Source organism: Hippocampus guttulatus, chromosome 14 (genome assembly GCF_054856545.1).
Source record: "Hippocampus guttulatus isolate MCC_2025c chromosome 14, RoL_Hgut_1.0, whole genome shotgun sequence".
NCBI classification, from domain to species: Eukaryota; Metazoa; Chordata; class Actinopteri; order Syngnathiformes; family Syngnathidae; genus Hippocampus; species Hippocampus guttulatus.
The window spans coordinates 14,561,068-14,589,029 of NC_141274.1; the positions used below are offsets into that span (position 1 = coordinate 14,561,068).

Here is a 27,962-nt window from a genome sequence, read left to right on the forward strand (position 1 = left end):
GAATTTTGTGAACGAAAAGACTGTAATTTTGATCCTTTGTCACACATTTGTCTCCATTTGCTCGCGCTGCTTCTGTTTTGCTGACTTCTCTTCTCCTCTTTTTGTTCCCTTGATAGAACTTTCAGCTAAGGCCAGTCTGAATAAACCTTTAGTGAACAAAGGACTTTGATTGAGAACTCTGACATTGCTTTTATTGTTACAACTTTACTTCCTGTTTTTATCGTCTTGGCGGGACTCGCAGGACTTTTGATTTGACATTTCTCCGGCTTGTAAACGACTTCACCTCTACAATTTCTTTTTTTTCTCGGTTCACATTGACAAGGTGTGTCAATATTGACTAACAACCTGAACCACCATAGCAAATAGACCTGAACCTGAATACGCCCAGGCTGCAAGCGCAGTTTGAGGCGTGGCTCAACGTAGCGTGGACCTAAAAATTAGACTCCGCCCACATGGATCCTCAAAGCGCCTTCTCTTTTCTTTCTTTGTTTTGGAACTATTTCCACGGCGGCTTTAATTATGCGCCAATTTATGACGCCAAGCTTTTTTTAAACACTTTATTTCACATTGAAAATTGCAAACTGATTGATCAACTGATTGAAGCCCAAACCCTCACCTCAACCATACAGGAAGCGCGCCCTCTGCTGGGAACATTTGATACTCCATACATCCTGCTCATTTCAAAGCGGAAGTCATCCTAGGACCACCACTTTTGAACCCAATGGCCGAGACACTCAGAGCCAACGTAAACTCCCCCATTTTCAGAGACCCCGAACATGCTTGTTGAGCTTCAATGGCTCTCCTTTCCTCTGTTCACCCAGAAGGGACGTCAAATGGCCGTTTCGACCACTTACGTTTAGTTAGCGCCGCCTCAACTGGCTGAGGGTTGAGAGTTGATAGTTTTCAATGTTCCATAAAGCGTTAAAAAGTAAGCGTGACGTCATAAGATACGACATAATTAAAACCGACCAAGGAAATATTTTCACAACAAAAGAATTTAATACGGTGCTTAGAATCCGTGGTGGCGGGCTTGTTTGTTTGTTTGTTTGTTTTTTGTTGTGGTCGGGTTAACAAACAAGCGAAGCGGCTTGAGCATTCCTCTCCGACAAAACCACTGACCCCAGCCAAGCCTCGTCAATAAAATTGGTCTGGAACCGCCACAGCCAGCATTTAATTGTTTACTGTGAGTTGCATTTTCACAACACGTCCTCCTCGTGTTGTTTTAATAGCTCCTAAATTGTTTATGGCGGCGTTTAATTTGTGTTTATGAAATCCGCATCAACCAACATTCTTTTTCTTCTCGGCATGTGAGCCAGCAATTATACGTTTGGCTAAAGAGATAATAGTGGTGCAATCTGCACGACGGATTAACACCTCACAGTCATCACGCACGCTTGAATTCAGCAAACAGGAACAACTTATAAAATGTTGTCAGTTTTATGACGGGATAAAGCAGCATGTTGGTTCATTTCCCACGGTGAAGTTAAAAGTGCTGTAATTGGTTTTATTTTGGTAGCTTTTGTCTTGTTGTTTTGTTTCTCTAATATCACTCTCAGCTAAAGCAGGTATCAACTCGATTTTGCTGAACATGGGTCTTTGATTTGGATCTTTTGTGGCGGAAGCCTTGCATTTGACTCCATCTGTGTGTTAGTTGTTAGTTCATTCTCAAACATCATCAACCTCCGATTACGCAGTGTCAAAACTGACTGTCAGTTGTATGATGAGTCGGGTTGTCAGCATGTGTTGACTTTAAAGTACTTGTAATTTGACATAGTTACTTTCAAAATAAAATAATCGGTAAATGAACTTGGTTACTTTTTCAAGTTTCGTGTAGCAACATTGCTTCTGTCTCGTGTAACTTGTGGCCAATTGTCTTGTATCCATTTCTTTTTATTTTTATCAGTGATATGCGTATTTCTGTGCATATAACCAAGCGACATGAGTGAGCGGAGTCATGCGTGAGCCTCCGTCTCCAGGAGGAAGGAGTTAATGGAAATGTCAAGAGCAGCTGTCGCTCGGAGCCCAAGCATTTTTTTTTTCTCAGAAGGGACGCGCCTCGTCATTTAAGCAGCATCCCCGATATCGCCCCATAAAAAAAAAAAAACACCAACAACAAAAAGAAAAAAAAATGTCACTGTGACTTCTTGGGATAGGCATACAAGTCTTTCATTACATTTGAATTGGTTCCGTATCAATAAAGAGCGTGAAGCGTTGGGGACACAATCAGCTCGCTCACTGTGCGAGGTGTGATGGCAGCCCGTGATAAGCACTGTGATGACAGATAATCTGCATTCTTCCCTTAAATACAAATGAAATACATCCTTTCTGCTCATGACTTCCTTTTTGTGATCAGAGGTGTTTGATTGGGATCTAACTGTACGATCCATTTTAGTCCATCTATTGGCTCTGTTACTGGCTTTATTTTGGTAGGTTTCTACTTCCTGAATTTTTTTTTTGTGTCCTTTAGGTTTGATTAGCTTTCTATGAGTAAGGGGACTACTCTGCCTTTGATGGCAACATTGCCCCTGCTAACATGATGCAGTACTCTGCTCGCAAGTCAAAGCAGATAATTGGCTGGGAAAAATCGTATGTCATCCGTAGCACTGTAAAATACATAATTATGAAGATGAATATATTTAAATGGCACGTATTCATTTGCCATCCACTTGAGTCACAAAAAGTTAAAGCCTATGAACATGAAACTGATTATCTTGAGCCAATTTATTTATTTATTTATTTATTTTTTTGTGTCTCGCACGTTTAAGCAGACATACATTTAAACCCCACACACATCTGGCTGACCTTCAGGCTTTGGAGAGAGACCCCCGTCCTACCCACCTACCCTTTCACGGCCATTGTGGCATTATTAGCGACCTGTCACGACGATGCTTTGGTACCCCGCGGAAGAAGAAGAAGGAGGAAGAGGAGGTGGTGAGGCAACCAAGACTCCTCGCCGGGAGGGAGGAGGTGGGGGGGGGGGGCGGGGATGAAGCCCACCCAGCCAGCATTGATTGCTGCACCCCGGCAGTGTGCGCTGCAACGCGGTTGGCCGGTGATTACACCCCCTCGTACCCGGATTATTTAACGGGCTTCAGCCTCATACTAATGGAAGGTAAGACATTTTTCCCTCCCCCTCGTATATTTGCAACCTCACCTCTTTGTGTTTATTGTAATTTTATGCATTTCAACCTCCATTGCGCGGTTTGAGAGCAAAAGCCTCTCCCGCTCGTTAACTTTAATAACGGCAGTAAGTTGTGAACACGGCGTCGATATGTGCGCAATTACGCAATCAATCCGCTTTTAAAATGATACGCGCGTCTCTTTGTTGAGTTGCTATAAGTTGAAAGCTGATTTTGGGCGTCAAATGCGGCAGGTGTTACCTTTAGGACCCCGCGGGCGCAAAAAAAAAAGAAGAAAGACAGCGCTTGCCTCAGTGTTTTGGACCCATGAGCGAACGTCTCCGCTTGATGCTCTTCTGCAGCGCAACAAGCTGAGCAATTGCACCGAGTCTCATCTTTTGAACAAAAAAAAATGCACTTTGACATTTAAAGTGTTTTTGTAACGCCGATTCAAGCGACATCATTCTGGCAGCATAAAGTGCCGCCTTGTCGGCGTGCGCCAGAATTGCTGGAAATGTGTTAAAAGTTGCAAAAAAAGAAGACCGAATACGTCGTCGCCGTCGCCGTGGAGAACTTGTTGAACGTGAGTATTTTCTTCACATTGTGGCTCGGGTGCATCCCAAGAATGATGCTGGTGTTGTACGCAGGGGGAATTGAACACACTTCAATTCAACTGAACGTTTTTGTTGACGGCAAACCGGAACCTTTTTTTTCTACCGTTATCGGATGTTATTTCGTTTTTTATGTTTCAACATTTTTGGAAACGCGCGTGTTCTGGGAAACATGAATGTATTTTAGGGGGTCCTTTGAACACCAACCCACCCATCCCCAAATCTTTCTCTCTCTCTCTCACTCACTCACTCGATTCTATCACAATAGGACACAAAAAAGCCTGAAGGCTCTTAAATTCGCAAGGAAGTGGGCCAATTTGGATTGAAGTAGCCATTTTGGGGTGAATTCCAGCGTTCTGATGCTCATCAAAATGAGCCCCAATCTGAAGATTTTTTTTTTTTGGCATATGTCATCTAATATGGGTGGATGTCAACATTTAATGATCATTTTGAGAATTCGCCATGAAAGACCGTTTGAAAATAAAGCCCCCCTGAGACCACTTTTGCCAATTGACATGAAATTGGGTAGACAGGATGATGGAAAAAGTGTAAATGAAGTCTCCGTTTTTGGTTTCAAGCAAGAATTTGGGTCAACTTCTCAAGCTCATAAATTTAGATGAAGAAATTCATCCAATTATCGTCAATTGAGCAATGTTTTACAAACCCGCTTGGACTTTTTGAGCCTTTCTTGTCAACGATATCATTCTGCGTCTCCTAATTTTCTTTTCCCGTGACATCGGTGCTCACTGACTGACGAGCTCCATAACAGGAACAAACTTTCCTGGTGCCTGTTGCGTCCTGGCTGCTCAAGTGCGGTGTGCATCAACCTAACTTGGTATGGTTCTCATCACGCTGCACGATTGGTTCAATGCGGAGCAATTTATTCTATGATTGGCTATTTGTACTGCCCACCAAAATATATCGACCGCATTTCATATCTATTTTTTTTAATTAATCAGCCAATTAATCTGAATTTTCTGCCCTAATATCAGAATCACATCGGCATAAACAAACAAAAACAAAAACAAAAATCCATCAGGTTAGCCCAAATATTGAGTACGTGTGTTCTTTATTGTTGAACAAAGTCCAGCGTCTAGCAAAGTCATGATTGATTTCAACACAAAGCTGCACGGGCCAAGTGATTGTCAGCCGTCAAAATTTCACACAATAGTCTTGGCTGCTGAAGTCCTGCTCATGGTTTGCCACATTCAGATCATTCGATGCACGGCGGCATTTGTGCCACCAACTAGGCCAGTGCCAATTGCTTTTGATGTAAAGACAGTGTGGCCAGGAAGTCGTCGCGGCTGTTACATGTCGCATATTAGTATGAATATACTCATTGAGGGTGGTTGCATCAAGATGGTTTAGATGCGTGTCAATGTCAGCCTCTGGGATAGGGTCGCATTGCTTTGTGGGGAGCGAGTCTCGGCTTTTAAACTTCACGAGCTAGTCAAGGCCCCCGACAGTGTGCCTTCTTGCAGGTGTTGCGGAATTATTTCTGTGCCAGCGTCTCGGACGGTGACACTCGCTTTCGACGCAAACCGGGATTGAGCAATGAGTCTGTTTGGCGCAGACGCTGCGGCTTGGCGCGTTCAGATAATTCGATGAGTAGCGACATCAACAAAAGCAAATAGTTTGGGCGCAACGGGGTCAAGCGGGCATGCTCGTCGAGACCCTTGACAGCGCGCATTCACGCGGCCGTCGCCGTTTTTCGACAGCTCGATTGGTGGCAATGACCGGGTATGAGACGGTGACAATCGCTATCGACACACAAGAGCGCACTCGGGTTGCGGCACCTTCTACACAAGTGGCGTTGGGGTCTACGGAAGCGGGCAACTTCGCGATCGCGCGCAGGGAGCAAGCTTGCTTCGATGTCCGGTGTGAAAGGGTCTCCTGAGTTATTTACGATTTGTGCCGTCTGCCTGCGTGTTTGCATGAATGTTACATGAATGCCGGCGATGTGCTCTGCGGTTTTTTTTGTGTTTTTTCTGCGGTCATCTGAGAGAAGTAGCGCGTGAATAACGCGGGGCGATAACAGGGTCCCTCACATCGTCACCCCCTTCCGTGCAAGTGGAAAGCCGCCTAACCTACGCAACGTTTGGATTCTTTTTAGTGCGTACGTCGAGCTATTTGGGCAAGGTTACTGCTCAAACGAACACGGAGACATGGAAGAGGATTAGGTGGCAGTGGGATGTGTGGGGAGGCTCCAGAAGGAGAAAGACAATCACAAACACGTGCCAGCGCACACATGCAAGCTCCTGCCAACTGATCCCGCCGTGACTCATATCAGACGACGGGGGCCGAGGACGCCCGTCGGCTCCGACGTCCCCCCGGCATCATGGGGGCGGCGGCGGCGGCGGCACGGACACGTCGATTCTCGAGCCGAGCAGGCGTTCCATACAAAGATGAGTCACGGTTGGAATGGCCGCACAATGGGAAGCCTTGTTTTGTTTTGAGATTGATTCAATTTGTGACACGGCGGTCTCAATCATTGCGATGTTTTGGCTCCCTAACTCCCCCTGTAGGGGCGAAGTGGAACTTTTCCTCTACAGCAACAAAATCAATGCAATTGCGTTTGTCATAACAAACGAAGCTGATTTCTGATCTGAGTTTGGAAGAGGTAGTTTATGGTTATGAGTCAAGGTGTCAAAGTCAATGATTGATCATCAACTGATTGATCAGCAAAATAATCCACAACTATTTTAATAATTGAATTTATAATTGCCTAAATCTTCGGATTCCAGCCACTCAATTGAAATGAATTATCCTCCGATTTTTGTCGTCCTTCATGAAAGCGGACGGATTATATTTTGTATTTAATCACCATAATACACTTAGGATGCAAAGTAAAATTTTGCAAGATTATTTGCTTAATCGATAGAATAATTCATTCTAAATATATTTGATTATGAAAGCCCCATTGTCGAGATTACATTTGAGGTAAAAATCAGGATTAGCGCTTGGGGGTTAGAAAGTTATTTTATGTGGTTAGGGTTACGATTAGGCTAACTGTGAGCGGTGTCGGGCCTTTGCGTGCCTTCAGCAATGCTCTTCAAACATGTATAGGAAGCTCTGAATTCATTTTAAACTTCACTTTACCCGAATCTCTACACGGATAATATTCCAAAATCAATCAGCAGTTGCCACCATTAAACACGGTCATGTTCAAGGGGTTATTTGTAGGCTAAAGTTCCAACATATTATTGCCTAAATCAAGTGGAACCCAAGGATTACACCGCAGGCATTCATACCAAAAAAAAAAAGAATAATCCAAAGCATTATTTATCATTATTATTATTATTTGATTTGATTTTTTAACCAAGGAATCTAATAAACGCGCGCTTGGTTTTGGTGAAGCCGACAAGGAAGCTCTTGGCCGTCGGCTGACTTTGAAAACGCGTCCATGTTTGGAGGCTGTGTGAAGCCACACACATCCACACATGCGCACACATAAAGCGCTGTTTCACTCGCTTGAGGGAATTTAAAAAAAAAAAAAAAAGGGTGAAAGCAACAGAGTGAGGAGGGGGCACTCGCGAGGTGGTCATCTAACATCCCGCCTTTCCTTCCAGACTGACAGCTGCTCTAATATTGATGATTTAAATTTTTTTTTTTATGATAGAATGCGACGGCGTCTTTTTCAAATGACTTTTCATGAGATTCAACTTGCCAAGGTTGTGTAAGTGGACGTGGTAGGATTTAATGCGACAGCTCCTTGCTCCGGTTATTTCGCGATCACCGCGACTTTTGCACAGTAGAAATCAACAAGGCAAGGAGAAATAATCCAAGGGGATCGGCATCTGGATGCGTAAATAGAACTCTTACGACTAACGATATCGAGGAACTAAAGCGGCTGAATTTGTGACATAGGCTGCCAGATTTCTATTTATTTATTTCAATTTTTTTGTTTTTTTAAATAACTACATGGCAGGTGCACATTTGACCCTCATACATGCTTGCACTCAGTCACGACAGTCGATCATCTCATCAAATAATCAATGTCGAAGCATTTTGCAGAATCACCGTCCTCTCGTACGCCGACGCCTGTCTTTCATCTCCCATTTCAATCCGACTTTGCCATCAAAGCAATATTGCCTCGGTTGGCTGCAGTTGCTGCTGCTTATTAGCTTGTCGTGTTGCCTATTAAATAAAAAATAAGATGGGAGTGGCGGGATTGAGGATACGAGGCGCCGCCACCACCAGCCGACCTGCTGCTGGTACTTAATTTGGCTGCCTCGGTAATGAAAGTCAGGCGTTATGAAAGAGGGGCGCACGTAGGGGGTGCCTTCCCATGATGCCCCCTCAGATCAGAGGCTGACATTTACTTTTTTTTTTCTTTTTTGAAAGGTGCATATTAACATGACGGTCCTCAACATCTCATCGTGTTTGTCAACCGGCTTTCTTTATTTCTTTTTTCTCATTTGAGCCGTCGCCCCCCCTGACTTTGCGGCCAACCGCTGCCGGGCGCCGTCAGCGGTTCGTCGTCTTGACTGATGACTTGTGATGGCTCCGCCGCCAAAAGTACAATCCCTCAAAGAGACCGTTTCTGTCTCGCTATTTGACTTTAATATCCCCCCCAAATGCCTCGTGAGGCTCTGTCGGTGGCGGCGGCGGATGGCGACGAGGCAGCAGTTTGGAAAAGCAATAAGTTAAATGCAGTGACTTGGGCAGATGGAAATAAGCCCCTTTGTATGAAAATCACAGAGCGGTTGGGCTTTGCAGCTCTCGGGCTCCACTCGAATCCTATACTCTGATTTGTTATTACAGAGCCGTGCACGCGTCAAGCCGTGGAGGACCAACGATCAATTTGATTTGTCACTGAGGGGCCTGTGTGTGTGTGTGTGTGTGTGTGTAAATCATGTATGTTGTAATACATATGTTGTACGTGGGACCCTCCAACGTCACCGTAGCAGCACAAGCAAGCAAAAGCCAAATTATATTCCTCACAGAGGAAGTGAATGTATTGAAATGATGTATAATGCATACGGTTGCAAGTATACTGTATATGAATCTCAATGTTGTGAAAACCAGGACTTAGCATGAGTAATATTTTATTTGATTTTTTTTTAGTGTGTTTCTTTCATTTTGTAATACTTTATTTTATTTATTTTTTTCAATGTAAAGGGTTCAACTCCCTGCTCAGCCACCCAGAGCAGCGGATAATTCAAGTCTTATTTCTTCCGCCCCTTAGGACGGCACCGCCCGTGGGTCCAAACACCAGCGCGGGGAGCTCAAACCGCCACATGCGACGGCCTCTTTGCACATCGCGTCTGACTGCAGAGCAAACAACCGACCCGTCGAAAACACTTGTTGGTTACACCTCGAGCGGCCACGCGGAGGCTAATCATGGAAAGGATGCTGCGGTGGTTGTCAACCACGAGGCTCATCTAAATCGGCCCGAGACGCGCTTTCAAACCCGAAAAAGACGAGGAGGATTCGCCTCAAAGATGATCTTGAGTGTCCTGCTCGCTCTGCACGCCGTCTACGGCGGCGTAGCCTACGCCATGCAACATTACCCCGCGGCATGGGGACACTACGACGTGTGCAAGTCGCAGATCTACACGGAGGAAGGCCTGGCATGGGACTATATGGCTTGTCAGCCAGAAGCCACCGACATGACAAAGTATCTGCGGGTGGCCCTCGACCCGCCCAACATCACGTGCGGGGATCCGCCGGAAACCTACTGCGCTCTGGTAAGTGAGCAGTTCACACGCAGCTCAGATGGAGATGAATGAGGATGCCGGCGTGGCGGGTCAGCGATAACGCCAGGCGAGGTATTGTTCACCGTAACGGAGATTAATGAACACGCCGAAACCTTGGAAGTGCACATGGGCGGTTGCACACGAGTTACGCCACGCCAGGAAATACAGTGAATCCCCCCCCGATTCACCAGTTTTTCAACACAGCCTTACATTCGGGTATTTGATGAGTAACTCACCTATTTAAGTATACACTCAGTAGGATGCCACCCGAAAATTTGAAATGCCATGGAAGTGAAAAGCAGCATGTTGTTTCTAGCTGCACATATTTTCAAAAATACCAAAAAGAAAACTCCACCATGCACACGGTTAGACTGAGTCAAATCGGGGCACTCTTGTGCACTTTCATCATACAAAGAGTTGGACTGCTAACACACAGCGCAAAAGCAACACAAGTACAGAAAGTTGGAATGCTAAAGGCTTTAAAATTTCCCGTGCTATTTCTAGGAATTGCAAACATGCTAACACTTGGTATGCTGACATACGGCGTGACAGTAACCCGAGGACGGAGGGTGGGATGGTAGGCAGTGGATTTCACGTCTCGCCATGTCCCATTTTTAATAAGAATTGCTAACATGCTAAGAGTTGCTATATTCATGTACATTTCCTTATTCTAACACGGGCCTCAGCAAAATGAATATTGTCATGCTGAAAGCTAGCATGCTGACAGCATTTTTCCAACATCTTGCCATGCTATGGATTGGTATTTTCCTCTTTGTCGTCATTGATAAAACACGAAAAAAAAAGCAATGCTGATGAAGCGCAGCGCTGCTGCAAATTAGAGGGAGCGCCGCTAATAAAGTGCTTGACCTTAAGCGCGTCTCATTGGTTATTTAGTGGCTATTGTCAAGAGCCGAGCCACAGGTTGCGTTTATCCGCACTCACAATCAAAAGACGGCATCGGCGTCGGGGAGCGCAGAGGCGCTTAAAACACGCTCCGAGCGGAGCCCCGCTGAGAGCTCCCGCTCGTAAATATTTACCAATTAAAAGCGTTTAAAAAGCAGCGCGTCGGTGCTGGTGGCTCCAGATGGCGCTGAGACGTTTAATGCCACCGCCGGATAGAGCGAGGCAGAAAGAATGGACGTGCTGAGCTTTACATCAAAACAAACAGCAGACAAAAATTAAGTAGCTCCGAGCTTTAGCGCGGATAGACGAGGCAGCTTGTGGTGCTGCATAATGATGGAGACACGATGGAAGTTTCTGTCAGGGGAACAAGAGCACAAAGTGGAAACCTACCAAAATAAAAGCAGTAAAAACAGCCCAAACAGACAGACTGAAAATGCACGACACCGGTCGCAGTAGAACTAAATGAAAGTCATTTGCTCTCATAAAAACAGCTCAATACATCGTCATGATGATGTTTACGATTATTATGACAAAATACCATTAAGGGAAAAGGAATTACAATCTACCATCACAAAACCAGTAACAGTCCAGTCAGATAGACCCAGCCGCATAAAAAAAAAAAAATTAAAAATCCCACAAAAAGTTGGCCAATATTGGTTCTGGCTCAGAGTTCTTTTCAGGGGACAAGAACAAAAACAGGAAGCAGGAACCTAACAAAATAAAATGACTAAGAGCACAATTAATATCGACAAAAACCCACCCACCAAATATCGAAAGTGAAGTCCTCGGTTAACAAAAACCTGGAGAATAGTGGCTCTCAGTTGAGAGTTCTTTGGAGAGAGAAAATGAACTCGCATGTATAACACCTGTCGCGGCAGATCTAAATCAGCCTTTCGTTCACAAAAAGTTTCTCGGTACTGCCTCCGTCGGACGTTGCTATCAATGGTACAAAAACACAAAGTCAAAATGCAGCGACAATAAACCAGTAACAGCACAAACACTCAAATGCATACGGTTGACGCAGTTCAAACTCGTTTGTTGACAAAAAGGTCATCACAGCAACTCCAGAAGACAATGGTAACAACACAGGAGGCAGCAACCTTCCGAAGTAAAACCATTCACAACACAGACCCACTCAAATGCACAACACCCGTCACCGAAAATCCAAATAAACGTAATTTGCGAACAAAAACACAGTCCAGAGTGATCTCCCCCCCCCCCCCCCCCACCCCTCAGGAATTGCTTTCTGCCATTCAATGATTCGTAAAGTGCAGTCACAGTATCTTGGATGGATTGTCACCCTGCCTTGTCCTCACTACCTGTAAACAATTTCTTCCTGTGTGTGTGTGTGTGCGTGCGTGTGTGTGTCTGCTGCTTGAAATAGTCATGAGTTATGAGGTCTGCCATGCAAGGCCTGTTTAGTAATGCACTGGTGCTGATCTCAAACAAATGAGGCTATCAAATGGAAATATTCTCAATGCAAGCGGAGACTTTTTGGTGTCGGTTGGCCACTTATTTCCCCTCAAAGGATTAGGCCACAGGTGTCAAACTCGAGGCCCGGGGGGCCAGATCTGGCCCGCGAAAGCAAATCAAAGATGTCAACTTTCATGATGCTTGCTAAAATCTGCACCAAAATTTCAAATTCTCATTTCTAATAAAGAAGAATGATACTGTAAATAATTTCTTGTTACCAAAGCCCTCATTTCAGTAACTTAAACAATAGGCGAATAAAACTAAAATCGGGCCCGCAACAAAAATGAGTTTGACACTTCTGGATTAGGCAAAAGGCTCAGGAATGACTGCTTCTCCCCACGGGCTTTTTGGGGAAACTATAAGATGATTTTTTTTTTTTTTGGACAAATATGCACACTTAAAATTAAATCTTGTTTCTAAAAAATATACACTTTTTGTATGGTTTTTTTCCCTATAAAATCATCTTATTCTGGTACCATTTAGACTTTTTAATCTGAACTCAAGTCCGAAAAAAAAATTGTATTTATTTATTTGTTGTTTTATGTTGTTGTTTGTTGTCGCTTTGCTTGAATCTTGTAACTTGAATTTCTTCTCTGGTGACCAAAAATGTATATGTTATGTTCTGTAGTACTGTATCCAGTTGGTGGTTGATAAAAAAAGGGCAAATTGGGCAAAACGGGCCTCTCACTTGTGGAGATCCGTCAGTGGAGATAAGGCAAGGAACGCCGGCTTTGAGTTAGGGCACTGTTGGCCGACGCGCTTCTGCATCGGGCACATTTCTTCCGGCGTCCTTTGAGTCTAGCTCGGTGGATCCTTGTCATACCGCTGAACTTTATTCCGTTCTCTAAGAATGGATGAAAGAGCTCCGGCTGCCAGTTGGGCACATTGTTTCACCCCCCCCCACCCCCAGAGGTTTAAGGGATGGCAACACGAGATGAGAGCCGCCACTAAGCCACTGGGGAGACTGCCATGTATTTATTGTTCTTCTACTTGGAGAATGACTTTTATCTGCTTTTTGGCAAATCAACACATCACTCTTTAAGGTTGATGGTGTTCTGCGTCAGCTCCCCTTCGTGTATGGGGGGGATGGGAGGGGGGGGGGGATTGGTCCTCATACTGGTGCTGAGAAGTGTTCACATGGTAGCAGATATTTATCGGCCTACTTTGATGTCATCAAAAGAAAAGAGGCATATTTCCTGGAGGATGAAGCGGAGACCAAAATAATGTTAATCAGGTGGCCCGAGGCGGCCATCCAAATAAATGTTGATCCGCATCTGCTGGGAGCATCAATAAGCAACTGTTTACTGTGAGGTTGATAAATTGTCCGCAAACGCTTTGATTGAAGACATTTATGCACTCAAGATAGGCAGAGTTTGAAAATTTGAAAAAGATTACAACTCATGTATATATAAATAATGTATGGATATAGATAGATAGATAGATAGATAGATAGATCCAATTTAATTTACAAAAACATATTGCTTTATTCTTTGTCTTCATTCTCCCTTTTTGGATATAAATGCTATAAAAGAAAAAAAAATGTTATGTACTACGTGGGTGGCATCGATCAATTAACGAAGCATTGTTTTTATGAGCAATGACACCATTTTTTGGTCCCAATAACTGAGATTAGATAATCTACCACGGCGCACCCGATCATCTCTCGAGGCACACTAATGCGCCACGGCGCACTGGTTAGGAATCATCGTCATAACATGTCCTCATTTATATCGGAAGTTTTTGGAGTGCGTTGTATCGCGACGTCACGTATCGCGATCACGTTGTAATGGAAAGTGGATTGCATTGTACCGAGTTGCATCGTAGAAAAAAAATAATCAAACTCCTCCCATTGTTATTTTTATGACGACAGGGGTCACATCCTTGCTCCAGACTTTTAAGTGCTCGCTAAATCAGTTCGCGATGCCCACCCGCCCCCGCCCCCCTTGACCGTTTACGGAGGAGCGGGTTTGGGCTTGACAAGGCGAGGTTCGCTCATCCGTGCATTTGTTTGAAGACGGGGAACAGTTGGAGCGTTTAGCCTGCCGTCACCCCGCCGCCCTTGACTCTGCCGTGAACCGGCGCGACCCGGGACATCATCGCCGCACCGCTGACCGCTGAGACACCGCGGTGACGTGCGACATGTCCCCCGACGCCAACAGGGGGTGGCAAAGGGAACCATCACCGATGCTTTCATTCGCCTGCCAGCGCTTTTGTCTGCCGCCCCGCTTTTTTAATTTCCCCGTGCCTTGTTTTCTGTCAAGCGATGATGCATAATATCCCGAGCCCCAGGTTGGCCACTGTGGATGAGGTGAGCAGCTTGACAGGAGATATGGCGCCATTATTTGCGGTTACGCGTGACAGGTTAATTCTTGGCCGGTTGTAAATACAAAGATGGATTGAATTATGCATGGAGACAAGCAAAGAGGGGAAAGTGACGTTTGTGTGTGTGTGTGTGTGTGTGTGTGTCCTTGCTGGACTGTTTAAACACACTCCGCTTTGCTCCCCTCCCATTGATTTTGACTTTTTAAAAAGCCTCTGTGGATGATTCTTTTGCTAATTGGCCTCAATGTAATTTTGTTGCTGCACAAACTGAAAGAGTAGCTCATGACATATAAATGTCTGATTTGCATGTGCGTTCTCGAGTTGTTTCGCCGTTATCGGCGGTTCCCCTTCAAAAATAAGCAATTCACTCACGACTCTTTTGCTTCCGATGGACATCTGATGATGATGTCATTTGCAAAATGGCTGACAGAAAATGGATACGTGCCAACCAAATTTTTTCACAGTTTGTATTTAAACCAGTATTTTAAACTGCACAGTTGACCTTTCTGGAAAAAATATCAACTAAAAGTTGAACAGGACTCATTATTTTTATATTGCCCCTCGTACTCTTCCCAAAAAAATTGCTTCATAGTCCAACAAATGAAGAATCCGATTCGGTCTAAATTGAAAAGTTTATTTATTTGAAAACATATTCACGAATGAAATCGGAGTGTACGCGCCCTTGCTTTAATGTAGCAGTGGTGTCAACCTACGGAAAGGTTTTCCTTTTTACTGTAAAACAGCTTACTTCAACTTCAACAATGCCGAGTGTACCGAGGCGAAAGGTAGAATCCGAAGTGAATCCGAGCATATCACAATTGGAGCGATTTGAATCTAAATTGGTCTCAATTGTATGAGGATCAATCATTGTAATTGACGCGAATGGTCTTTGTGTAATGTGAGCAAATGCTACTGTAATCTGAGTCTCTGGTCTCGTACCGTATCCAATTGTATCCTCAATGGAGTGAATCGTATTGTGTTTCACATGACACTGTAATTGGAGTCAATTTAATCGGACTGCATCGTCATGAAAACGAATGGGATCGTAAGTGGAGTCAATCGTATCGTATTGCAGTGAGTCATATAGTCGTTGGAGGGAATCGCACCATAACCGCCGAGGCGATGTAAGACCGAGCTATATTTTAGTTGCTCAGAAAAACACACACACATCATTACATCCTTGTTCTTTTGACACTTTTCAGATTCTCCATGACCAAAGTCACTCTCATCGAATCTTCTGTCAGGTTTACGATTTAGATCAAGCAAACCAAAGCCACATCTCACCCGTATTTTCCCGCCGTGCGCAATGATCCAAAGGCGAGCCTCTTATTTCATCGTGACTCACACGCTTTGCCGGTTGCCGCAAAACACTCGCATCGTCTGGCGCGGAAAAAAGCCCGGCGAGAGTGCGTCACGGCTGAATTGCGCTTCTCACACTTGGTTAATTTGACATTTGGCGGATGAGACAGACGTTCCTCGACAGTGGCCATTATTCACACTCTTCAATCAGAGCGTGTTGTTTTTGCCATACTTAACAAATTCATCCCCGACCTTCCCGTGCCGCTTCGACTTCAGTTTAAAAGGCATATTAGGTCTTCATAACATGATTTTTTTTCCCCTTCCCCTTTTGTTGTATGATTGACGACGAGGAAAGTGAACCCATCCATTAAAGTGTACCTCCGGCGACCCATTTCGCCTTATTGATGGGGAAACGCAGCAGTATTGTAAACGTTGACAAATAGCTGGTGTTCCCATTTTTGTATCCGGTCTTGTCTTTGCCAAAACAACCTTCCTGGTTCATTTGAATTGAAGGCACCCTGTTAGGAACGGCGGACGAGTGGTTTGCACGTCCGCGAGTTATTAGGAGCTTGCTTTAACACAAAGTGACCCAAATGGATGCGGTTTTTGTTGATAACGCAAATACATTTTTTCCTTCTGAGCACCACTTTAATTGATCAGAAAAGTGTTTTTTTCCCACCAATATCCTGAATGACTCATTGCACGATAATCAATTATCTAAATTGAAGAGGAATTCAACCATTTTGTTTGAAGGAGCCATTTTGGAGGATGGGGCGGGGGAATTCCAGGGCTCTGAAATCCAAATCAGACTTTGACGTTCGCCCAACTGAGCCCCAAATCCAAAGCAGGAAGTTTATTTTTTTTTAGCCAACGCTCTCCAATCGGAGCATGGCATCACAATTTTAAATTCTGCTCTCACGTAGGAGGCCAACGTCAGATATTTCTGCTTTTGTTTGACCGCCTTGAAGGGAACCATGGCCCAACGCGTAAGATTTCACATAAACCGTGTGTAATACAAACTTTTTTTTTCTTTTGTCAAGTCATCATAAATGTCAAAGCGCTTGCCGTGTTTTTGGCATTGAGGGGGGAGGAAAAAAAAAGGTCAACGTTTTAGATGTATGCATTCACTATGATGTCTTTTTTTTTTCTAAGAGAAAAATCCTGCAGCGCGTGGAAAGGTTTGAAGCCAGAAACAGTGGCAGGATGACAGGCAACTGTTGGGAGCTCGCTCTCCCCCTCAGCCATCACGTTGTCAAGCCACATCGATCTGAGAAAACCAAAAAGCGTGTGTGTGCGTGTGTGTGTGCGTGCGTGTGTGTGTTCGTGAGTGTGTACAGGCCAGGAAAGAACAGGAGAACTGCCTTTTTTTGGGGGGGCTGGATTTTTATATAATGCTGAATGAAAAGCTGACATTTGAGCGGCGCTTTATTCCCGCAAGCCGGCTGGCATTTGAAATTAATCGACGGCTCTAATAACTATGCAGATTGACGCGGCGAGTTAGCACAATAGCTGCGCTATTTCCGAGTCTCGCTCTCAATTTCATCTCTTTGACGGTGACGACCGCTATGATTCCCTGGCCTTTGTGAAAGCACTACCACCCCCCAAAAAAAAAGACTGAACTTGAAGTATTTTTGCTGGAAAAAAAAACACAACTCCCCCCCCCTCCCCAACCTCGACCGTGGTGAACTTGTCACCTCCGTCTGCCTGAGCGGCACACGAGCGTTCGGCGCGGCTTTGGTGCTACTTAGCGTTTTGAGTCTCTGGAGACGCGACAGCTCTTCGCCGACATCCCCGCAAGCGATGTCGTGAAGAAGAAACCAGACTTCAATTGACAGCAATGCAGAATTGTTTTCACCCACGGTAACGTGGTGTCATATATTGGACGTCCTTCCTTGGTAAAATCTTTACAAGCACGCACGCAACTCAGAAAAAGCAAGATGAGTATCGAGAGGAATACATGCCGAGCCACTTCGTATCCAACACAACCACGTGACAGGATGAGCAGCGGTCGCCATGGCAACAACGGAGATAACCAAGACAAGACCGAGACTTTTGGGAGTCACGCTTGAGACCAGATCAAGACCGCTCTTGAATGTTGCAACACTAGTTTTAAGTTGACTTTGACAGTAACTTTCACCTGAGTGTGGCAATGAACATCTTGAAGGTTTTTTTTTTTTTTTTTTTAAAGAATATTTACTAATTCTAATTTATTGTGAAGTGAGTTGAGTCATTTGCCACACAGTGCTTGTAGCTCAAGTTTGCATTCACAAGTCAAATTTTTCACTCTTCATGGCAGGGTCCGGTCCCTCTCCTCCGCAAAAAGTGGTATAGGAGGATTGATTACTCGATAGAAAATGGACGGATGGCCGTCCCCCTTTATGTTTTCTGTATTTCGTGCTTTGCTGTAAATTTGACCCGGACTCGCGAGCCACTTAACAGGCAGCGCTTTAATCGAGCGCATGGCATCGAGATCTCGCAGAGAGAATTAAAGAGTTGCTCATTAGAGTCACGTTGGAGGGTTTTATTCAACCCCCAACATCGGAGAGACTCTAATCCCGTACACACACACACACACAACCACACACAACACACAGTGACGCAATCCATAGAAGTTTGTCCGTCTGCACAACTGTTAGTGGCGCTATGATCACGATAAGCGGTGTTAAATGCGGCCTAGTGGGACCGTGCCACACGGGACAGATAATGAGGCCAGGTGTTAATTAACACACAGCGCTGTTTCCCTTTTGTCTGCAGTCGCAGACCTCAATTTGGATTCATGGGTCAGCGGTGGGGGTGGGATGTTTGTGTGGGGGTGGGGGGGTCTTATTTGGCTAGGCGTCGACTTCAAAGGAGCAGACTTGGAAGCGGTGGCGTCCTCAAAGGGACTGCCTCGGCGAGGACTACGTTTACGTTTAAAAAAAAAACTGTGCGGGGGGGGGGGGGTACAGTGCTTGATGTGCGGCAAATGGAAAACATGAACATGCCGCTAGATGTGTGGGTTTCCCGTTGGTGTTTTATGATTAAAATGTCGACGCCAAAAGCGAATTACGAATGTCACCTCTGCACCCGACACTTGATGCTTGTCTTTTCATCTTTTTTTTCTTTTTTCTTTTTATATTTTAAGAGAGTGAAGCCAAAAACTCATTTAACATCACATTGACCTAGCGTTAGGTTAAATTTATTTTGAAGGTCCATTTCTTTGATGTACAGGATGGACTACATCAAAGCCGGCGTGACCCGTTTCATTTCGAAGTCCAAAACACAACATGTCAACATAGCATGCCAAACAGAACACGTCAGACTCCATCAGGGGAATTACTCACCGTCGTTTGCTTCGTCTGTGGCTTCTATACTATACTATACTACAGGGCGTCATTTGCTGCGGATGCCCGGCGAGATTTTTAAACCATCAACACATCTGCCACGGCGTTCATGGCGCGGGTGAAGCGGTTTCCTACCAATCGCAGCCTTAAGTGCGCAACTATTTTGCTTTAAAAAAAAATAAAAATAGAGTCCTTCAGGACTTTTTGGATGTTTTTTCCACAATCTTGCTCCTCTCCTCGACATAAGATGTACTCCAAAACTTTCCAAGGCATATGATTCTCGAACCTGGGATATGATCGAGCGGTCACTCAACCCGTATGGAATTTCTAAGCCGCAAACGCTCCGAATAGCTTGACCCCTATTCCCGTCGGACGCTTTATACGACACCCGAAAGGATTAATGGAGGATGAAAGGTAGCAACACACTCGTCCTCTAAAAGGCCGATCTGTTGGGAATCATTTGGACTTACGTGGAGTTGCTTTTGGGAGCGCGGGGCAAATGGAGCTCGCCTTTTCAACTGATTAGGAGTTTATTGTACGCGCCGATTGCCACCTTGTGATTTCACCGAGTGGCGCTTCATCCGTTCGCCGTTTCCGTTGTCCGGGGATCAATTCCCACTCGGAGGAATATAATGGAGAGAGACGCCAATTGTCCAAGTCCTTGCGGTGTGTGTGCGATTCATTGCAGACGTGTGGCGCAGGTGTCATGTGGCAGGTTGGGAGGTGTTGGGACCGGCGGGACGACGGGCTGATTAATCCAGCGACACCTCTGCTTTCACATGCAGTGGACGTTTCTTGTTTTTTTCCCCCCCTTATAGCCCCATAGGTTTCGGAAAGAGTTACGCTCTATTTAAGGACTCTTGCGTCCTTTTGACATTGCGCTGCTTGAAGGCTTCGCTCTATGATGAAAAACAAACACCAAAAAACATGGTGACAATATACAAGAAGAAACTTCCATCCATCCATTTTCTGAACCGCTTTATCCTCACAAGGGTCGCGGGGGGGGGGGGGGGGGGTGCTGGAGCCTGTCCCAGCCATCTTTGGCCAGTAGGCGGGGGACACCCTGAGCCGGTTGCCAGCCAATCACAGGGAGATGAACAACCACCCGCGCTAGCCTGCCATGCGTTTTTGGAATGTCGGAGGAAACCGGAGAACCCGGAGAAAACCCACGCGGGCACGCAGGGAGAAAGTGCAAACTCCACATTGGGAGGCTGGAGCCAGAATCGAACCCTGCACACCGACACGTGAGATCGACACTACTGGACCACCAGGCTGAAGCATTTCTTTTTTTTTTTTTTTCCAGTATTTTAGCTCACTGAGGACTTTCAAATGAACACCCATCACAAAAAGGTTCCCCACCACTGTTTCAATATCGAACGGCATCAGATTTCCTTGCAAGAGAACATGGTTTATGTGCCCCACTCGTCTAAAGAGAGAATTCAGATGAATAATGGCAACCAAAAAAAAAGTGTGAGTGTCGAAGCGTGGTTATGCCTGTATATTAACTATGAAACCAGCTGCGAGGTGTTATCAGTAGCTCAAAAAAAAAAAATGGAGCCTGATGTTCACCGGCTTTCTGACCCGCCTCGTTAGGACTGTTGGAATCGTTGTGTAAATTTGCATGCATGATTTCCATTCACTTTGGTCGGATCGATTTCGTGGCCATCGTGAGTTTTCATTTCATATAAACCGATTGGCCCGGCAGCCAATTAGATCAGCTCCTTAATTCCGCACCTGCTGACATTTAGCACCACTCCTCCCCCGTTGCTAATGATCGGACCCTCACTGCACACGTCCCCATCGTTGCGCTAAGTTAAGCAGCCTCCGTGCAGTCGGGAGAGTGCAGCTGGTCGAGGCTAATAACATCTCGCACGGTGCTGCGCCCTTAAGGTCAACCTTATATTGCTGGAGAAGGAAAACAGAGGGAGAGAGTTGGGCTGTGATTATTTTCATCCAAATCTCACAAGATCGCAAGGACTTTTTTTATTTTATTTTTTTTCACAATGATTATGACGATCAGGAATTTTATTCAGCCATGTTTTGACATCGTTTTTCTTTTTTGTGATCTTGATTATTGCCCTCTTATTCTTTTGTAGTCTTGATTGTCTTCTTCATTGTCTTATGAAATCATCTTTTTTGCCATCGCCCCTTTTGCCACCTTTGCCTTCTTCGTAGTCTTCTACTTCATCGCCGTTGTCTGTTTTTTTTTACTTTATCGGTCTCTTGTCGTTGCCGTTGTCTTTTTCAGCCTTACACATATCCTTCAATGACTTATTTTTTTTTCCTAACAAAAGTAAAATTATTTTGTGTACCGATACATTAAATGAAAAATAAGGTCAAAGTGGTCCAGTAAAAGTCCAATAAGTGACTCAATTGGATCGTGTGATAGTCATCAAGAGATCCACGCCAGCTATTTGATCACCTATCGAGTCAGACAATTATCCGTGGGAAAAGCCGAGGTGATATTTTTCATCTGGGCTGCCTCTGCCCCGACTGCGGGTGAAGGATCAAGCTGATGGGGCTTATTGTTTTCCAATAGGTGGCCCCCGGTACGGCGCTGAATCTCCCCCGAGTCCGCAATGACCACCGAGGCTATCGATCAGCCAGGAGGCGGTGTTTTCATTGTTAAATAACCACAGCGGGAAATCCGATGGAAGGTTCTGACCTTCTTTTCCTGTGCCCGAGCCATCAGAAAAGAATTCCGGCGTGGTGGGCGTTTTGTAGCCCAGAGTAAATAGTGTCACTTACTGTTGGATGAGGAAAGTGCCTCTGCTTTATTGAGCGTTATTAATGATGGAAGGGACTTTTGTGAAAGGAACGAATCCCCCGCTGATGCCGATCGGGGCTTCCTCGAATAGATTGATCGCTTCCCCGAAGGCCCAAAGTGGAGGCGGGTGACGACAGGATGATTATGGATTGAATTTATGACCGCTTCCCCCATTTCTTCTGCCGGCGCAGCGATGCAAATGTCGCCCTTATTTACTTATTTGTGCCTTGCTGTTCGATGGGGAAATTGCTCGTCGTTAGCCGCAGACGTGACGGTCTCGGGGAGACCAACAAATGAAAGAATCAGGAGAAAGACCTTGGGGAAATCACAGGTTCTGCAAAACCATAACCCCCCCCCCCCCCCCCCCACTACTTTTTGATCACATGTGACAAGCTTGAGGCTAGCTAGCTAGCTTCCTGGATAAGAAGCTAAGGGAGCAGATTAGATTTTTACGTCGTGCTCCGTCTTGTCACACAGCACCCACGAATACAAAATGTTCATAGAAGATCCAAATCAAAGTCCTTTGCTCTCCGAAATTTGGTCGAGTGGATTCTCATGCTGTTTTCACTAACATTGTCCAGCACCACGCTACATGATACATCTTGTCCCATTGGACGCTGGTCATCCTGGAAGGAGGATACCTCAATTTGGGGTCCCTTCTTAAAGGTTCTCTCCCTCCCCTCACCAAAATTGGATTTTTTAGTTTTTCCTTCTCCAGTTGGGGCTTTAGATCAGGGATGTTGTTCGTATTTGTCAACTGTAGCGCTTGCTAAGCTCTTTGAGACTCCTGTGATTAAGAGCTATACAAAGGAATTTGACAATTTAACAATATTGGCTCTGGCTGACCTATCAAGCCAAGAATATGAATATGAAAAGAGAATGTCGAAGGCTGCCGAAATAAACCACAAATAGATGGACTCAAATGCACGACACCAATTACAAAATCCTGCGCTCAGAAAAAAGCCGCTCCATACCCGCTCTTGTGAAGCCCTAAGAAGGTAAAAATCAGGAAGTAGGAGCCTACCTAAATAAAACTAGCAACAGCACAGAAGAACTGAATTGCACTATTGTCCAAAAGTTGGACAATAGTGGCTCAGAATTAGAGTCCTATGGAATGGGAGCCAAAACAACAAAACCAAAAGCAGCACAAGCAGATTTTCTCAAATTCTCAACACCAATCTCAGGAGATTTAAATCAAAGTCACTTGTTCACAAAAGGTTGGACAATAACGACTCTGGCGAACAGAAAGAGAACGTCGAAAACCAATCCAAATTTAAAATAGAATAAACAGCAACCAAAGAAATAATTCAACTTGGCTGTGATTTCTCATGCCACGTCCTTCCAAACACACTGCGTTTTCTGCCTTTTTGGCCTCTGCGCTGGTGCGTTGGCGTCTCAAGAAGGGAACACTTAACAGCTTCGTTGGAAACCCGGCGAGCGGAAAAGGTCTCCTTTTACATTCCTCCCGCTTCCGTCTCGGCGGCATCACCCTTATTAGCCTCCTAATTGGATTATGCCACGCGCCTTTGAGTCAGCTCGCCCCGCAATCTTGCCGCTGCGCGGCCTTGTTATTGACTCCCTGCTGAAGAGCAAGTAGCTGATAGCGTTGGGTGGTTGCAAAAGGGGGGGAAAAAAGTGAGGAGATCTGTATCAGGGGCACAAGGGCGGGGTCATGACTCGAGCCTTCTTTGAGCATGAAATAGAGCATCGAATAAAACGGCTCTTGAGATAAATGGAGGAAGACAAATACAGCGAAAATGCCGAGCAATGTGCGCACAAAAACTTCTCACAAGAGCTCGGTTCAGGCTAAAAAGAAAGAAAAGGTCCAGGCATCGGGGTTGACGTCTCACGCTAACTACTAGCTAGCTAGATAGAGAATGAAACAACGTAATGAGACATCAGCAAGTTTCCCGAGACCACGTGAAGGCTCAGTTTTGCCGTTGTGACGGAAGAAACGTCGAGGACAAGGCAGCAGTGTAGACTGCTAACATTTTGGATTTTTCGACTATGACATGTTTTGTTTTGTTTTTTGTGGGGGGAGGGCTGACAGACTGATGGACTGGTAGACCGGTGAAATTTAGTCACGATAGTGTGCTTAAACTAACATGAAGGACTGATAATCTGCCGATTCCAGTTCTGATTCGACTTGGAAAAAAAAGGACGGACTAATGAATGGGCGACTGGCAATGAAAACATTACCGGTGTGCTTAATGGGGGCTGTAAATGTCATACACATTATCGACACCCTTGGAGCCCCACAAAGCACCGAATAAAATTTGTAATTTCCCCATTGCGGGACAAATAAAGGATATCTTAATCAAATAAAGGATATCTTAATAAAATTCCTCTCAAGTTGATTATTGGAAAGTGCTGTGAAATAAAAATTGTAACGGCGAATGCTTATCAGTATTGTTCGTGGTGATCCTCATCGCCCGTGTCCATCTCGCTCGTAGAGAGACGAGAGCGAGAGAGTGCCGAGCGATAAACGACTGGGTGTCGCCGAAATGATTGTTCTCACCTTTAGATAGTTCCAGCGTGTCGGGTGTCAAATGATTGCTGATTATCGAGACGCTTACAGTGGATGTGAATCTCATCAGCACTTAACCTCATTGTTCCGGGGCGGGGGGGGGGGGGGGGCAAGGGTGAGCAGAATGTCAATGGGAGTGAGTCTTCTGATCTCTCTCTCTCTCACTCTCACACACAAGCCCCATCCACACACACACACACACACACACACAAGCCCCCCCCCCCCACACACACACACACGAGTGCTGGATCCCACTCAGAGATGAATGTATCGAGAAGACACACACACACTTAAATAGACTGGGTTGAGGCCTGTCGTATACAGAGCAGACTGGGGGTGGGGTTTAGGGGGGTGGGGGGTGGCCATGAAAAATACATGTGACCCCGGTGTTTTTATAAGAAACAGCTCATTTGGATTCCAGTCCCATCTCGGGTCTGAAATACCACACAGGAATCTCAATTACAGCAGCAATTTGGGTGGTGGTGGAAGAACGGTAGTTTGCGAGGATCGGCATCGACATCTTAATGAGCCGCGCTATGTATCGGGTGTGCATGCTTGATCAAGTGCACATGGAGCTGAATGTGATGGAAGTGCTGTAGTGAACACTGGCGGAATAAAGACCGCTTGTTTTTCTTTTTCATGGTGAGAAGTGGCCAAGCATTTTCGAAGTATTACACCAGGTTTTGACTCGACATCCACACGTCCCACTTGTATTTCTTAATTCTTGCTTTAGAAGTGATTCTACAGCGTTATTCCCATCATGCCACCCATCAAATGATCCTCATGTGGGGTTCTATGAAGGCTCCATCAAAGCGAACAGAGTGGTGGTTAGGCTTAAAAGGTACGGTTCGGGTGTTTTATGCCTACAGCAGAAGCCCGGCATGTGGATCAGGGTACGTGAACTGACAGGATCGCTCCTTATTTGTTGTCTTTACAGGAGAACCCTTACATGTGTAACAACGAGTGTGACGCAAGCACTGAGGAGTTGGCTCATCCGCCCGAGCTGATGTTTGACTTTGAGGGTCGCAACCCCACCACCTTCTGGCAGTCCACCTCATGGAAGAAATACCCCAAGCCGCTGCAAGTCAACATCACGCTGTCGTGGAACAAGACCATCGAGCTGACCGATGACATCGTGCTCACTTTCGAGTCGGGCCGGCCGGAGCAGATGGTTCTGGAGAAGTCGCTGGACTACGGCCGGACGTGGACGCCGTACCAGTTCTACGCCACCGACTGTTTGGACGGCTTCACCATGGAGCCGAAGACGGTCGGCGACCTCACCCAGCGCACCCTGCTGGACATCATCTGCACCGAGGACTACTCGCGGGGCTACGTTTGGAAGAACGACAAGACGGTTCGCTTTGAGATCAAGGACCGCTTTGCCCTGTTCGCCGGGCCTCGCCTGCACAACATGGCCTCCTTGTACGGCCAGCTGGATACCACCAAGAACCTGAGGGACTTCTTCACCATAACCGACCTGAGGATTAAGCTGCTGAAGCCGGCCACCGGTGCCACAATGGTGGACGAAAACAACCTGTCCAGATACTTCTACGCCATCTCCGACATCAAAGTGCAGGGAAGGTGAGAACATTTTTTCTTTTCTTTTTTTTTTGCAATTTCGCCAGGTTCTATTCAATCCATTTAGCCTCATTTAAAGAGCGCAGGGTTTACGACAATCAAATTAAAAACATTAAGTCCCGTCATCGTAGAGTCAACTGCCGCTATTCACAGGGATTTCAGGTCCCTAACTCCTTTCAACTCTGCATTTCAGCGCACTGTGCCACTTGGTGCAAACAGCAGGTTTTCCAGGCATGCCGTCGTCTATGTGTTTGCTGGCTTCCCCTAAATGATCAGAACGATCAATTTATTTTCCGTAACTCAATATATTTTTGCCCTTTCCACTAGCACTTCCAATTCCATCTTTCTCTCCATTTTTTTTTTGCTTGTAGTGTGCTCCCAAATGTTCCACTGATATGAATGCTAAATACACCATAGCACTGCAGCAGATAAACCACTGTGCCTATGTGGCGGCCATGTTGGCAGGGGTGACTTGCCGACGATGCACAGGCATTAAAAAAGAAGTCGGAACTTGCTCACTTCTCAACCAATTTTTGTACAGTTTACTTTGTTGTCAAAGCTAAAATGTTTGTTCGGAATACTTAACATTTGACAAAAAACAAAAAAAAAAAACAAAAAAAACAATATGGATATTTTTTTGACCTGTGAAAGGTTATTTCCAGTTGACTTATTGCATAGGTGTCAAAGTCCGGTCCCGGAGAGCTGCCGTCGTGCATGTTGTCCATCTCTCCCTGTTGCAACACACCCTGGTTCAAGTGAACATGATCAATATCAGGCTTCTGCAGAGCTTGTTGATGAGTTGGTCATTTGAATTAGCTGTGTTGCAAAAGGGACGGCGGGCCAGGACCGGCGTTTGACACTTATCCATTATTGTAATTCTATATCTTGTGCATGGCCATATTCAGTATAATGTGCCGGCGTTCGTGGTCTTTCAGTTATCTTCGCTGTGCACACACTTGGAATTAGCTGACGGCTGCCCCTCCTAGCTTAGCATCGCTAAATGATATGATATAAAAACTAAAATAATGAGCATCTTTTGCTTACAATCAATGATCAGTTCGTCTATTTATGTCCTTTCAGAATGTTCTGAACTTCTGTTTCCAAGACGGTGAGGCACAGTCATGCTGGCTTTCTTTCGACAGCAAACTCGTCAAAACCAACAGCGCCTCCGCGAGTTGTTTTACGACGCCATTAATCTCCAATCAACTCCACACAATCGAGCTTGTTCTTAACCGTGGCGGTAAATGCATTTTTTTTTTTATATGCCTCAATGTAACTCCAAATACCTAACACCCGTATAAACGATTCACTTACCTTCTGTCAATAGAGCTACGAGACCCTCTGCGCTATAGTTCTGGCTATAAAATGTACATTTACAGAACATTAGAGACATTTAATTAGGACAAGGTAAAACGCCTCTGCGGCTTTCTTTTCAGGGGAACGGAAACGTTGTATTCGCGATGCAGTGGAAGGGCCCTCAAGACGGTCATAAAGCATTGGCAGCTGCTCTCCAAATCGGAGCGGCGCTGCCAGCCTGGCGGTTGGTTTATACGAGCATAACTAGGCTAGTAATGACCCATCAGAGCCCCCCCCCCCTCTACCTCCCCGAGGTGAATTGAAACAGTTAGTCCCTAATTGCGATTCGGTTGGCAGACGAGAACCATTAGCGCATTGGCAAATTGGCAGGAGCCTAATCTTGTAATTAAGAGAGTTTGCGGCTGATTAAATGGTAATCACCGGGGACGTGTCGGCGGAAAGTGAGGACGCGGTCGAGCTTGCCAGGTTTTTCCAAATTTGCGCGTAGCCCATTACTATAAATGGGACGTACGCTTCGAATGAAAAGCCGTTCCGTTGAAACAAGCTACGCTGGATGAGACACACGTTAGTCACCGTTCAGTCATTCCTTAGCCGAAACACCAACGAGAAGTAGTTGTCAATGTCTGTCCGTAGCAGCGCACTTCCACGCTCATCCACCGACGTTTTAGCCCACCGTGTGATGCTGAATCGATACCGTTCAGCTTAAGACAAGCTTGCCATAAGATAAGATCAATTACCGACAGGGTAGTTGCTCGAATCACCTCGTACCGCTCTTAAAGGCCGTGTTCTACTTCTGCATGAGCCCGAGCGTCCATGATGCATTGTAAAATTCTCCATCGATACTCTCCAACATGGATAAATGACTTGGAATATGCAAAGATGCCGAGCAAGCATGGAATAATACCACCCACAAATAAATTCAGGGAAAAAAAACAAAACAAAACTTGGATGGATCGGGGAAAAACATGCGATTCTTCCAATTCTACCCGCTTCTCCGCTCCTGGGCATCAAATGCAATTTTGCC

At 45.4% G+C, this 27,962-nt stretch overlaps 2 protein-coding genes across 4 annotated transcripts in view; one reads left to right on the forward strand and one right to left on the reverse strand.

Moving 5' to 3' along the window:
- LOC147195275 (collagen alpha-1(XI) chain-like) overlaps positions 1-27,962 on the reverse strand; it is a 164,993-nt gene that overhangs the window by 102,300 nt on the left and 34,731 nt on the right. The gene's annotated exons all lie outside the window — the stretch shown is intronic.
- The window catches only part of LOC147195277 (netrin-G1-like), a 45,854-nt gene continuing 20,882 nt past the window's right edge, over positions 2,991-27,962 (forward strand). For 2 of the 3 annotated variants that reach the window (XM_086129804.1, XM_086129807.1), the window contains exons 1-3: positions 2,991-3,112; positions 8,919-9,420; positions 24,981-25,624. In XM_086129804.1, the coding sequence (XP_085985930.1) occupies positions 8,971-9,420; positions 24,981-25,624 (1,094 nt within the window). In that variant the 5' untranslated portion in view covers positions 2,991-3,112; positions 8,919-8,970. Of the gene's footprint in view, positions 3,113-3,515; positions 3,703-8,918; positions 9,421-24,980; positions 25,625-27,962 lie in introns of those variants that run through there. The other variant, XM_086129805.1, reaches the window with a different exon arrangement.